Consider the following 15,316-nt stretch of genomic DNA (forward strand, 5'->3'; position numbering starts at 1 on the left):
GATTTTAATTGTTAATTATATAGTCGTGAATAAATGCTTTGTCTCCCCCTGTGAGTACTTCCTACATACCTTTGCAGTTTGCATTTAACCTAGCACAAAACTAAGTATATAATAAGACTTACATGAGAAATAGGGGACATTCTAAAATAGAGATGTTTACTTCTAAATAGCCATATATTAAAAAAAAATATGTAGCATCTTTGACTACTCTCTTATCAACCTCATTTTTTATTATTAAAGTTTTTCTTCCTGTCACCTAAGGAAATTCTTCCTGCATTGTCTAATTTCTCTCAACCTACTCTGTGTCACTCTCATCTCCAAGTGCAGGAACTTCCAACTTTTTATCTAACAGATGATATTATTTTTCTCTCATTTCTTTCTCAAATGATTTTTATTGAGCAACAAATGTATCTCAAATCCTCCATCCTTCAAAAAATTATGCTCTCAATGTATTATAGGAGATTTTTTATACTGCAAAATGGGTCCCCTCATCCTTTAATCTGTTAATCACAGAAATCAAGACCCACTTTCTTATTTCTTTGCATATATTTTTTTTAATTTCAAGTTTTAGGGGGTCATGAAGCACTTCATTCATACTCTGTGCAATAAAATAAAATGTAGTGCATTGTTGGAAAACTATAGTTACATTAAAAATAATGTTGACCTTAGTGATAACAGAGAGGAATATTCTAGTCCTACACCATAGGGCCTACCTTTATAAACAACAACAGCGACACAAATTGAGGAGATAGAGAACTAGCATAGTTATATAAAAGTGAATTTAAAAAAAAGTTTATTACCTTAGTTTCTTTCCTCCATCTGCAATTTTAGCTTTTTGAAGATAACCTTCTTTTTCAACCATCTGTAAGAAGAATGCATATATTAAAACTGTGACAAACTCATACACATTATTAGTTTGAATGAACCTATGCTTTCCAACAGTCACTGCAGTGATGGAAGTTTCCAGTCATAGAACTTCATCAATAATGCATATATAGCTTATGGGAAGTGCCTGCAAGATTATAGTCATTACAAGATGTTAAGTATCCAAAAGAAAGATTACAAAGAGTAATGTGAATGATTTGTTGAATAGTGATACACCTTTACTCACACTTCCTTCTGGGCATTGAAGTCACTTGCTTACAAAATTGATTAAAAATGGTAAAACAAAGATAAATTTAATGCCTTCCTTAATTTTACTTATCATCCTTGGAAAAGTTTCTCCTTTTCACCCCTCATTTCTACTTTCCCTTCTATGTACCTGCTGAGGCCAGTGAGAGTAAAAAATTCAATAGAACCAGATAGCTGGTTAAACTGGAAGAGCATTTAAAACCCTGACATTCCATGCATTTTGTTCAGCTAGCTACCAAGAAATACTGTAGCAGCATTATCTCATTATCTTCCTCCATGGGGTAGGCTTGCTTCCTTTCCTATTTGTATTTATTGGCTTTCACTGTTAATATAACTGCATATTGCTTAAGAGAGATTCAACTATTCCTTATCACTCTGCAGAGATTTTTGTGGAGTCCCAGGGTAAATATATACAGAATGTAAGTTGTGATGCAGTGACATCCCAGTCACAGATGGTGACTGCAGCCATGAAATTAAAAGACGATTACTCCTTGGAATAAAGTTATGACCAACCTAGACAACATATTCAAAAGCAGAGACATTACTTTACCAGTGAAGGCTTGTCTATTCAAAGCTATGGTTTTTCCAGTAGTCATGCATGGATGTGAGAGTTGGACTATAAAGAAAGCTGAGTGCCGAAGAATTGATGCTTTTGAACTGTCGTGTTGGAGAAGACCTTTGAGAGGCCCTTGAACAGCAAGGAGATCCAACCAGTCCATTCTAAAGGAAATCAGTCCTGAATATTCACTGGAAGGACTGATGTTGAAGCTGAAACTCCAATCCTTTGGCCACCTGATGCCAAGAACTGACTCATTTGAAGAGACCCTGATGCTGGGAAAGATTGAAGGTGGGAGGAGAAGGGGACGACAGAAGATGAGATGGCTGGATGGCATCACCGACTCAATGGACATGAGTTTGAGTAAACTCAGGCAGTTGGTGATGGACAGGGAGGCCTGGCATGCCTCAGCTCATGGGGTCACAAAGAGTTGGACACAACTGAGCAACTGAACTGAACTGACTCCCATCAAAGTCTGCAGCAGATGTTTTAATTTCTTAGTGCCCTGTTTCTACCTTCCTCTGACAGTCCTGCACTCTTCTCATCCCTAGTTCTTACTCTTGCTGCAACTTTTCAATCTTGGTGAGTTGCCAACAACCTTGACCCGTGTCCCATACTATATGCTGAAAGCTTTTAGGAGTCACCTGCCTACTAACAAAGGACCATACCCCTCAGGGCCACCCTACATGCTTTTCTCCTGACTGTGATACTTCACTCCCACCATATTGTCATCACATAAATTTCCAAATATATTGAATCCACTTTAACGTGTGTTATGTATCCCCATTGTTATCCAGTTCTTCCATGTTTCCCCTGCCATCTCTTTTAAATGCCCTTTTCTGAATCTTCATGTTTCATGCTGCTGTTACCACTAGCATAGGGCTTGTTGGGTTGTACCTGCGCCTGTGCTGTGACTTTTCCTTTCACACTGGGGTTCCCAGCAGATGGAGTACTTGCTGCCACCAATAATTACAATAATAAATATCGTTTGAACAAATGAGTGGATAAATGATGAATGAATGGCTGCTTAAATGTTTATCTAAATTTTTATAGGAAACTGGGTAAGCAAACAAACAAGCAAGCAACAACTACAAAAAACAACTATGTGTGCATTATGATAGATTAAAAAAAAGAGATATTTGGGAGTGAGCTGTCCCTGGGTCAGGAAGATTTCCTGAAGACAGAAATGGCTACCCACCCCAGTATTCTTGCCTGGAGAATTCCATGGACAGAGGAGCCTGGCAGGCTACAGGGGGCCCACGGGGTCACAAAGAGTCAGACACAACTGAACAACTAATACTTTTCCTAAACCACTAAAATTTCATAAGTTAAAAAACTGTCTGTTTACAAGACTCACTCTGTTATGAGAGAGTTCTTTTCTGATTTATTATATTCACAATACATAGCATGATACTTAGCTTTCAAAATATATTGGATGAATACATATTTTAATAAATAATGAAGACAATGAAGATTGATGATAATCATAGCATACTATTTTTCACATAGATACATTTCCAGAGAATTTCTTTTATTTCAATATATTTTCCACAAGCCTAGAAAAATTTAAGGAAGCTCTCTTAGATAACTTACAGAATCATGATATTCAGTGGTGCCTCTTTTGTACTTAGATATGTCTATTCATTTGCTTTAATCACCTTTTGTCCTAATGTATACGGTCTCTTCTTTTAGTGCCAGAAAATCTTATTTGTCTATCCCCTAAATCCATATAATACATTTAGTAACTAACTTTGGGCATCACTAGTTTCTACAAACATTTGGAAGAGAGATGTTTTTAAGAGCAATTAGCATCACATAAGATGTCCCTTTCTTTATGAATGTATATTTAAAAATTTTGTTGTGTAACAAATAATAGATGGTTGATAACCAGATGGCATCACTGACTCACTGGACATAAATTTGAGCAAGCTCCGGGAGTTGGTGGTGGACAGGGAAGCCTGGTGTGCTGTAGTCCATGAGGTCACAAAGAGTCAGACACAACTGAGAGACTGAAGTGAACTGAACGAATGACAGATAAAATTTACCATTTTATTTAAGATTTCTTCTGATGAAAATAAGTTACCAAAAGACTGGATCTATCTACCAAAAACCTACAAAATCTCTCAACCCATAATAAAATTTTATGCATACATTATTAGCTAAGAATATTGCCTCCCCTCAGAAAAAAAATCACTAAAAGGCTACCAGGTGGATATTTAGTTCCAAGAGATGTATTATTGATGACCACTTGTCTCAAAAGAGAAGGGAAATGTGAAAGTAGAAACCTAATACTCTCTTGCAGGGAGAAATCAACATAAGCTGGCTTGGGTTATATACCTTAAAATTCTCTCTCCTTGAATAAGTAATGTTCCTCTATGCACTGGACCTTTTCAGGATACCTGAGATTGAGGGCAGGGCCTGGATTTCTCATATTAGGCTTCTATAAATGGACATCATTGCCATCAAACAGGCTGAGTCAGTTTTCATGGCTTTTGATCAATGCAATAGAGTTGCTAGGCATGTCCACACAGAGGTCCCAGAGAAAACAGGTAAGGAATCTTCTTTTTTTATTTTATTTATTTTTTATTTTTTTTATTAGTTGGGGGCTAATTACTTCACAACATTTCAGTGGGTTTTGTCATACATTGATATGAATCAGCCATGGATTTACACGTATTCCCCATCCCGATCCCCCCTCCCACCTCCCTCTCCACCCGATTCCTCTGGGTCTTCCCAGTGCACCAGGCTGGAGCACTTGTCTCATGCATCCCACCTGGGCTGGTGATCTGTTTCACCATAGATAGTATACATGCTGTTCTTTTGAAATATCCCACCCTCACATTCTCCCATAGAGATCAAAAGTCTGTTCTGTATTTCTGTGCCTCTTTTTCTGTTTTGCATATAGGGTTATCGTTACCATCTTTCTAAATTCCATATATATGTGTTAGTATGCTGTAATGTTCTTTATCTTTCTGGCTTACTTCACTCTGTATAAGGGGCTCCAGCTTCATCCATCTCATTAGGACTGGTTCAAATGAATTCTTTTTAATGGCTGAGTAATATTCCATGGTGTATATGTACCACAGCTTCCTTATCCACTCATCTGCTGATGGGCATCTAGGTTGCTTCCATGTCCTGGCTATTATAAACAGTGCTGCGATGAACATTGGGGTGCACGTGTCTCTTTCAGATCTGGTTTCCTCAGTGTGTATGCCCAGAAGTGGGATTGCATCTTCTAAAGTCCAAGTTGCCTTCCTGGTCATCTGGAGACACTAGTAATCCTTCTAGTGTGTACTTTTACCTATTATATTTATTTCTACAGTGCATATTTTTACATATCTGTGTATCTGCATATTCATTTTACATGTAATTATATACATGTACAACCATCATGAACTATTCCCATGTCTGTTCATTTCTCTCCATTGTTTTTTTCATACTTGATATACAACCTTCTTTCAATACATTTTTAAATAACATCCCCTTCCCCTAAATACCAGTTGATCTTCTCACAAGGGCACTGCAAAGGCTAATGTTTCTGCTGCATAGTCACTTCAGTCATGTCTGACTCCGTGTGACTCTATGGACTGCAGCCTGCCAGGCTCCTCTGTCCTTGGGATTCTCTAGGCAAGAGTACTAGAGAGGGTTGCCATGACCTCCTCCAGGGGATCTATCCGACCCAGGGATCAAACCCTTGTCTCCTGCATTGCAGGTGGATTCTTACCGCTAAGCCACTGGGGAAGCCCCACAAAGACTAATAGGACAAGCTTAATCTCACTGAGGTTTATATCATTGTGAGATCACATTTCAAGATACTCCTACTCCTCTTTGGAGGGACTGGATGCCATACTTGCCTCCAGTTACCTCAGAGATGAGAACAGTTTTGTCTTGGAATAGAAAACTCCAGTAAGGTTTCCTATATTGAACGCACTGCATTATTCAAGTCCCATGCTGAAAAGCGAAGTTTCCATGATGTACACTTAATTACTTTATTACTCCCTGTCATCATATTTTGAAATACTTTTTCATGTTCCAGGCACTAGGAATCACTTATTCCAGGAGGCTCATAGGAGCCAAAAGAAGTATTAGGGCAAGCAGAAGATTGCTCTGTATTTTGCATGTGGGTTTATATATGGTACCATATTAATTATTTTAATTACTTATTCCTCTTTTATGTTAATCCCATGGTTTGAATGGACAGTAATCTATAATTTACAGTGGAATATGTTGGTCATCTAGGACCCAGATGGCCTTGCCTCTGGTAATTTACAAAATTATGTTAGGTTTAGGCGTGTGTTTCCCTGGTGGGTCAGATGGTAAAGAATCTGCCTGTAATGTGGGAGAACTGGGTTCAGTCCCTGGGTTGGGAAGATATCCTAGAGCAAAGAATGGCTATACATTCCAATAATCTTGCCTGAGAATTCTATGGACAGAGGAGACTGGTGAGGTACAGTCTATGGGGTCACAAAGAGTCAGACACGATTGATCAATTGAAACTTGTCTTTTCTTTCACTTTGGGATACCACCTGCCAAGTTCCAGGCCAGCTTGAAGTTCTTTAAAGTTGTAACATTTCCTAAACCACATACTTAAAAACAGCAACCAGTCTTTAGATGCTGAATCTGGCTTCTTGAGCTATTTGTTCAGTGTTCCTCAGAAGCCCTATTTAATGTTAAGTGGCAGGAAAGATCAGCAATTTGTCCAGATTGGATGCCAGCCAGTCTGCTAGGAGTGAGGGAGTACTCAGCAGACACAACTGCGCTGACATACATATGAAAAGGATGAATGGTGGTGGGATATCCAGATAGCACCTGTTTATCAGCCTAAGTTGGAAGCCAGACACAAGGCAAGACAGCAGAAGACAACCTGTGATTAATGCTAACGATCAGGCAGAAAGACCAGACTGTAACTGTAACTACAGACACTGCAATTTTTTTATGTGAAATCTTCAGGTAGTTCTCAGATAGAATAAGTAGAATTGAAAACAACAGAGTTTCATCTACACCAGTACATTATAAGAATTCTGTCGAAATACATGTTTATAAATGAAAACAAATTGAATCTAAAACTTTCAGCGCATTTTCACGAGAAAAGACTGATGTTTAGTACCAGAAACAGAGCCTTCGCTCTGCTGATATATGTGAGCGGTTACTCTTTTCTCCTTTGTTCTGATTCCTGTGTTCACTGGCAATCTTCTGACTCCTAATTCAGCTTCCTTGGTCCTCTCACATAGAATGTGATGGACCATAGTCAACATCAGTATATGCACCATTACAAATTAATAAATCAGATTTCAAGTTTATACAGCAGATTCTTAGAAATTTCATTATGTGAGGTCATCCCGTTGTGGTTTAGTTGTCAAGTTGTGTCTGTCTCTTTTGTGACCCTATGGGCTGTAGCCCACCAGGCTCCTCAGTCTATGGGATTTCCCAGGCAAGTATACCCCAGTGGGTTACCATTTCCTTCTCCAGGGGAACTTCTGGACTCACGGATGGAACCCACATCTTCGTTAGCAGGGGGATTCTTGACACTGAGCTACCAAGGAAACCCTAGGGATCATCATCTCTGTAAACACTGATAATATTGATACATATGATCTATCAAGATCCACCAAACTGAGAGAAGCCCCAGGCCTGAACTGGAGAGAACCGTCCAAAGTAGCAGCACCTGTGAAAGTTTGTGACTGACTAACCTCCCTCCTGGGAGAACTTTGTATTGAATCTCCATAACTACACACATGAACTACTATAATTTTCAAACAGATTTTGCATTTAACACTTTTCCAATTTAGTAATTAGACACGTTGTATTTTTTCTGAACTTTCGATTGATCACAGTACTTTGCTGATAATCTTGTTTTTGATCATTTCTATTATAAAGCACAGAAGGAGGATATCTGGTTACATCACATTAACCCATAATGATGTTTCTCTTCCTTTTTAAATCTCTTAACTTTTCCACTACTCACAGAAATAGAAATTTTGTATATTCTTTCCATTGGCTTTCTTTTTAAAATTATTTTTATGTTTCTGTCTTTAAAATAAAAAATGTATATATTTAATGTGTACAATGTGATATTTTTATTTACATATACATAATGAAATGTTTGGGCTTCCCTGGTGGCTCAGCTGTAAAGAATCTCTGCAGAAGGCGTGTGTTCGATCCCTGAGTCAGGAAGATCCCCTGGAGAAGTAAAGAGCAACCCACTCCAAAATTCTTGCCTGGGAAATTCCATAGATAGAGGAGCCTAGCGGGCTACAGTCCATGGGGTTGCAAAGAGTTGGACATGACTTAGTGACTAAACAATAACAAACAACAACAGTGAAATAATTACTATAGTCAAGCTACTTAACATATCCATTTCCTCACACAGCTACCTTTTTAAAATTTTACTGTGGTGAGAGCATGTGAGGTCAACTCTCATAGCAAATTTTCAGTGTACAACACAGCCTTATTAACTGGTATAATCACCCTACTGTACAGTCAATCTCTAGAATTTAGTCATCTACCGAACTTCACTGGCTTTCCCTCTCTTGCTCTACTTTCCTCTTTGGGACTCACTGCTTACATTTTTTTTCTTCTCAGTTTCCAATTATTTCTGTATTGACTCTAGCTTTCTTGCTACAGCAGATCTGCTGACCGTGTGTGTGGTCTTGTAGTGGAACAAAAACAAAAACAAGGGAAAAAAAATCATCTTCAAAATGTAGCTTATCTATATATCATATAAAGTACTAATTTAAAATATAAATGCTTAATTTTAGGGCCAATTTACATATAGCTGGAAATGAACTATGATGCTCTTGGAGACATGAAACATAAAATCTCTGTGTAACAAAGATACATAATTAAGTGTGTGCATACTTTTAAAAAGTGGTAAACCAAAATTCTCAAGTTGAAAACAATAATTAGATGAAAAGGAGAATAGAAGAAAAATGATGCTGTGTCATACATGAGCAGTGCCTATAAAGGAGTAATTAGGCATTCTTAAAGATCTGGAAAAGCTGGTCTTGGCTTCAGGTCTTAAAGTTAGGCATGGTTTGCTGAATGCAAATTATTTATACCCTGCAGTGTGTATTGTACATTGCTTTCATGGGTTTTCTCCTTCTTTTACTCTCAGGATAAGAGAACATGTTGTGCTCTGGGATTCTGCTGAATGTCTTGAACCGGTTTTCAAATGTTGGGTTTGGCAAAGTACATATTATGTTTTGCCAAATGCATTTCCCCATCATTTTAAACCCTTGTGTATTTCAAGGGAAATTTTACCCACATGTCTCTGATTTATTTACCCTTAACTCATCAAAATATCATCTTGAATAAGCTAGCATTTGATGTTTAAGAACCCCCATAGCCTTTCATCTTGTAACCAGTGTGTTTCATTTGGTCACCACCAAAAAAATCCAGGTTCTATTTGGGAAACAGGCTGATGAGGGCACTTCTTTCTGTCTCAAGAAATTCAGTCTTTTGGAGGTTGTCCTGTACAAACACATCTCCTTTCTCTTCCTTTTTTCTCTCTTCTTCCCTGACTTCTATTTCTTTGTGCCATTGATGCAAATATGGTGCTCTTTCTTTAACTGCTATTGGGATTCAGTGAGAATGGTCTTTCTGGTTACTGTCTGGGAAATTTATTAGCATAATTCAATTGTTTTGTTATAACCAGTTTTGGTCAAAGCAATAGGGAAGACAAGATTGCTCAATGTTAATAACCTTTTTCATTGTTGTGTGTTTGTTCTCTACTGTAGAGTTAAGTGAATTTCAAATGGAGGCCTGGATGGGAAAAGTTATTGTAACCTGTTTTTGTATTTTAATGGCTTCTAAACTGCTTACCATCATCTGAGAACTGTCTCCCTCTACCCACATTTCCAGATTTATATCCCTAGTCATTCTACCATTTCCCTGGTGGCTCAGATGGTAAAGCGTCTGCATACAATGCAGGAGGCCTGGGTTCAATCCCTGAGTCGGGAAGATCTCCTGGAGAAGGAAATGGCAACCCACTCCAGTATTCTTGCCTGGAAAATCCCATGGACAGAGAAGCCTGATAGGTTACTGGGGTCACAAAGAGTCAGACATGACTGAGCAACTTCACTTTCTTTCTTTCTTTTCTAGTCAGTACAGTATTCATGCAGTTTTTCCAATATAACAACTTTGTTCTGACTTCCAGACCTCTGTACTTGCTAGTCCTTCTGTTTGCAGCATCCTTCCAGTTATTTGCTTAACAAACTCTATTCACCCTGTAAATCTCAATTTAAATGGCTCTTTCAAATTGTGCTTTTATAAATACTTAATCCAAAGTAGGCTCTCCCTCTCTCATAGAAACTTGTTTGTCTGCTGTCATAGCATGTCATGTAATTTGCATTTATAAAATTATGATTTTCTTTATTTGTTTAATATTTCTCTTCACCCCTGGACTGACAGCCCCTCCAGAAAAGGACATGACTATTTAGCATATCATATCACACCCAAACCTAGCACAGGGATGGCCTCAACAAATATTGGAGTTAACACACTCCTATACAACATTGTAAAATCTATATGCTGATAAGATTTTTTAAATGAAAATAAATTAAAAAATTAAAAAAACACTCCTGTTTGAGTAAAGGAAGGGCACATAAAGCAATGAAAACTTGGAGATGGTTTGTATAAGAGTTCTTAAATTATATAACATTATTAATATACTAGCATCTTGAAGATTTGGGAGAGTGCTTTTTCCAAAACCTAATTTTTATCTTAACAAAGTAGAATTTTGAAAGACTAAAGAGCTTTTGGCATTTTTTTTTTTTGCAATTGAAGGAAAGCACAGCCTAATCAATAGAACGATTCCCCCAAAAGAGGCTGTCCTTTGTTTTAACATAAGAAATGTTGTATGCTCACAATGTCTTTCATCCTTAAAGCCCTCACAAGTATTAATTAATCCACAAAATGATATCTGGCTCCAAAAGGTAGAATCTGTGACTTAAGGTTTATCTGCAAAAGCCTGCTTTGCCCTCAAGCCATGGCAACTTCCTGAGCTCTGGCCTGCAAATCCTTCCAACTCAGGAGGCAGCAGATGATTCTCTAAAACCTGCCACAGGCTTTTGACTCCTGCAGGGTTATCCCCAGACATGCCTTATACTCTTTTGATAAACATAAAGATGATAAAGATTTAACATGCTATAAACAGGGTTAGTTTTTTTGAATATTTCATTAAAGGAAAAAGGGGAAATGCCCTGAAAATAATTAGGTCTCACAAAGAGTTATAATGTGAAATATACAAGATGTAAATGTACATATTAGTACATTTGACGTTTCATGTTTTAAATCTTCACTGTGTTACAGAGCTGGTTAAGAAACAACACAGCTTCTCAGAAAATAATTTAGTCTCTTGCATTGATAGCATATGGATTTGCATACCAAGTGGCATAAGTGACGTCAGCTGTCAGTGAACTGGGTAGTTTGCACCCTGAGATTTCAGGCTCCAGCTAGGAATATATTTTTGCCAGTATTCAAAAGAAATGTATTATGTTGCTGTTTAAACATGTTGATTGCAACTTCTTTCTTAAAGGGGAAGTTAAGTGGTAAAGTATGGTTACCGAAGGGTGATAGTATCTAGGGATCACCCACCATAGCAGACTCCACTCTCAGTGAATTATTTTCCTCCAAAGGGAGTGGGTGGAATGGGATACTTTTTGTCTGTTATGCTTAAAGTCGAAGGCTCTCATGATTGCTGGATAATGTTCAAAGAAGTTCTAAATATGAGAGATAAAGGAAATGAGATTTTTAGCACAAAATGTGGGATATAAATAAGCTCAAAGATTCAGATGGTAAAAATAATGAGTAATAACATATACTTAAAGGGTTTTACTATTTTCTAAAGTGTTTTGGTACATACCATTTATATATGGTAGCTCATCCGGGTAGGTACTGGCAAGGAAAACTATTGCAAGAACTTATGGATGACTACAGAAGCAACACTGAGGCAGGGATGGGGGAAAGAAAAAGAGATGTAGAGACAGAAGAAAGGAACATGTCAGATTGTGGAAAAAAAATCTGAATCTAGGTTAAAAATAAGTATATGGTTTTATTAGGCAAATATAAAAGCAGCTTTATAGGTTCTGGAAAAATAATTCAAGTTTTGATGTAAACAGTAATGGATAATTAAAAATTAATCCAAATTTGTTGTTAGAAGGAATTGGTGATTATTTTCTCATTGTCTATCATAATGGCGTAGTTCATAAGTAAGACTTGTAGGGAAAAGATAAGCATTTCTATCTTTAAAATAGTATTAAATAAGCAATTTAATTCAAGTAGAGACTGATGAATAAAAATTGAATCTAACCTCTGTTCACAAGGGAGAATGAGAGCTCTCATAGAAAGGATCCAGGGAAACCCAATGCAGACATAGAAAGTAAGCTAGTTGGTAGTTCCAACAGAGTTTTTAGAGCTTGTGTGTGCATGTGTGTGTGTGTGTGTGTGTGTGTGTGTGTGTGTGTGTGTGTGTGTGTAAACAGAGAGACTGAATAGAAATGCAGGGAAGGAGATTTAGAGAGACTGCAAGCTAAAGAGATCAACAAATTACTGTTTTTATTCTTTTATCTAGCAGTAGTTCCCAATGCCACTTTCCCAAGTTGATCTCATCTAGAATAGTGTATTAAGCACATAGATGTATTTTTTCTCAGTTACACTATCCATAATTTGAGATCTTTTAAAAACAAGTTTTATTTACTGAGAATTGAGAGTTAAGGCATATAAACTACCGGCCAACAAACCAACAAATAGCCTTGAAGTTAGGAAGGTACATTAAGAAAACTGTTTCTGGAATATTTTAATTCTTTCAATATCAGCCTATGCTTTATATATAGGCATAGCAAAAGTGTACCATTAGTTATTGGTTAAATTTAAGTAATAATCATAATTTTAATTTTTAAAATTCATAAATAATACACATTTCATGTAAAAATTTGAAAGTTTATGTCATTTTTCAAATATAATCTCATATATATTTGCACATATAAAATTACATATCATTTCATACATATTTATATTACATACACACACTCATATAGCTTCATTTTCAGTTTAACTTTTGCCATGTTTCATCAAACACTTCAGAGAGACATTTGCATGTGCTATACTTAAAGCATTTTATTTATATGTACTTTATTTGTTCTGTAAGGCAAATGTATACAAAAGAAACATCATTACTTTTCTATTCACTGTACAGCTATACTTTGCCAGGCCTTCCATGAAGTTTTAATAATAAAACAGTAAGTGAAGCATAGCTCTCCCCTCAAATACCTTACAATGCATTAAGAGAGAGATAAAAGGAAACAGGCAGTTTCAATGTGATCAGAGATAGAGTCAATTTAGAGATAGAGGCAAGGAAAGCTGCTACAGAAAGGTAGAATAAAGACGGGCTGCCTGATTCAAAGTTGAGGAATCAAAGAAATACTTTCCAGGTTTGAAAATGTTCTCTACGTTGAAACCTAAGTGGTCAGTTTTGAAAACAAGATATTGTTATATTGAATTAATTTTTAAAATGTGTTTCACTATGATTAGCAGTCATATATGTATTAATCTCTGAAATCAATGGTATTGTTTTAATAAATCTTTAATATCTTATTATTAAACCAATTGACATGTGTGTCTTTTACAAACAAACACTAGTGCCAGAAACAATGTAAGGGGAAATATGATATAATAAAGAAAATACAAGTCATGACCCCTAACTTAAAAGCATTTATAGTCTAGCCATGGAACAAGTCCATTACCCATGAAATAAGAGTGGACAACACAAAAGAGTGTTGAGATGAATGAACTATAATTGTTACAGAAAATCCGAGCTCCTTCAGCGTAAGAGCCATGTCTTAATCATGTTACTATTGCTGGCTTGAGGGTATGTATTTGGCAGTAGATAATAAATAAGGTAAATCACGACTGTGAGAAAGTCTATAGACTTGACGCTATAGAAAATAGGAAGCCGCTGAAAGTTGTGACTAGGAGAATGAAATAATGAAGCTTCTATTTAAAGAAGGCTGGTGTGGAATTACTGCAGAATCAGTGGGAGAGGTGTGGTGGGATACAGTGGGGTGAGGCGGGAGCATTGAAAGGCCTGGGGAACATGTGCCTATACACATGGAAAAAAGATGAGAGCATCACACCCACTGTGGAGAAACCACTTCAGAAAATGTTGACTTACATGAAGGGTCATAGAGTAAATAAAGGATCCAAAGAAAATGTGTTCTTAGCCTAGATAAATGTTTACTACTAATAGGGATGAGGTAGATTAGGAGTTTGGGATTAACATGTACACACTGTGTGTGTGCTAAATCACTTCAGTCGTATTCGATTCTTTACAACCCTATGGACTGTATAGCCTGCCAGGCTCCTCTGTCCATAGGATTCTCTAGGCAAGAATACTCAAGTAGGTTGCCATGCACTTCTCCAGGGGATCTTCCTGACCCAGGGATGGAACCCACATCTCTTACGTCTCCTGCATTGGCAGGAGGGTTCTTTACCACTAGCACCACCCGGGAAGCCCCATGTACACACTATTATATATAAAATAGATAACTAACAAGGACCTACTATATCTATAGTACAGGGAATGCTGATTAATATTCTGCAATAACCTAAACAGAAAAATAATTTGGAAAAGAATATATAGATATACCTGAATCATTTTGCTACACACTTGAAGCTAACACAACATTGTTAATCAACTATACTCCAATATAAACTAAAAAAAATTAAAATTAAATGTGAACAAAATTTTTAAAAGTGTCTTCTCTATTAAAAAGAGGTAACTTGTTCTTTTAAATAAGTATAAAAAATAAAGGTGGGGTCAATGGAAATAGGAGTCAATTTGAGAAGAAGGTGATGATGGGTTCAACTTGGAATTTTTAACATCTAGAGTGACCCTAAGATATACTAGAACAAATGACTAACACTTCAAGATATACGATGAGATAATGAAGAGAAAATACACAAGTATAAATCTGTGTATTATAAGCCTGGAAGTAGAAAAAAAAGTCATTAACTATCTCATTTATCTCATAACTATCTCATTTGTGCATTCAGTTAACGCACATTTACTGAAATTTTATTACATTCTTACAGCTATTATGATCATGGGAACCAAGATCTAAACATAGGCGACAACAGGCCTGCTCCCACAGAACACTCTAAGGAGATGACAGACAAAAAGAACACGCAGAGTATACCACATGGTGAGAAGTTGTACGGAGAAAATTAAATTAGGGTAAGAGAAAAGGAGTGTGTACAGAAATGGTGGTTTTCTTAATTTGTTCATTTGTATTTAGGGGAGAGTAGAGAAGAGCTGTTTTAGAAGGTGGTATCTGAATAGAGATGCAATGAAAAGGAACAAGGCTTACAAATTTCTGGGTGCCAAATGAACTATGCTGTGCCAGACAGAACAAAGAGCAGGTGAAACAGCCCTAAGGAAAAAGTAAAAAGGTCATCTTGGCTGAAGCAGAGTAAGCCAGGGGAAGAGAGGAAAGGGTGAAGCACAGACATGGCTGGGTCCTGTAGAGTCTGGTAAGTAACTTCATGTCTTTCAGGTTTTACCCTGGAGACACTGGAAATCAGAGAGGTATTTGAGCCAAAGCGTGACATGAACTAACTTACATTTTAACAATC

General features: G+C 36.9%; 1 protein-coding gene across 1 annotated transcript in view; it reads right to left on the bottom strand.

The window, feature by feature from the left end:
* ARHGAP15 (Rho GTPase activating protein 15) overlaps positions 1-15,316 on the bottom strand; it is a 678,501-nt gene that overhangs the window by 570,650 nt on the left and 92,535 nt on the right. Inside the window, exon 4 of the mRNA XM_061135692.1 lies at positions 801-862. Within this exon, the coding sequence (XP_060991675.1) occupies positions 801-862 (62 nt within the window). The remainder of the gene's footprint in view (positions 1-800; positions 863-15,316) is intronic.

Source organism: Dama dama, chromosome 33 (genome assembly GCF_033118175.1).
Source record: "Dama dama isolate Ldn47 chromosome 33, ASM3311817v1, whole genome shotgun sequence".
NCBI classification, from domain to species: domain Eukaryota; kingdom Metazoa; phylum Chordata; class Mammalia; order Artiodactyla; family Cervidae; genus Dama; species Dama dama.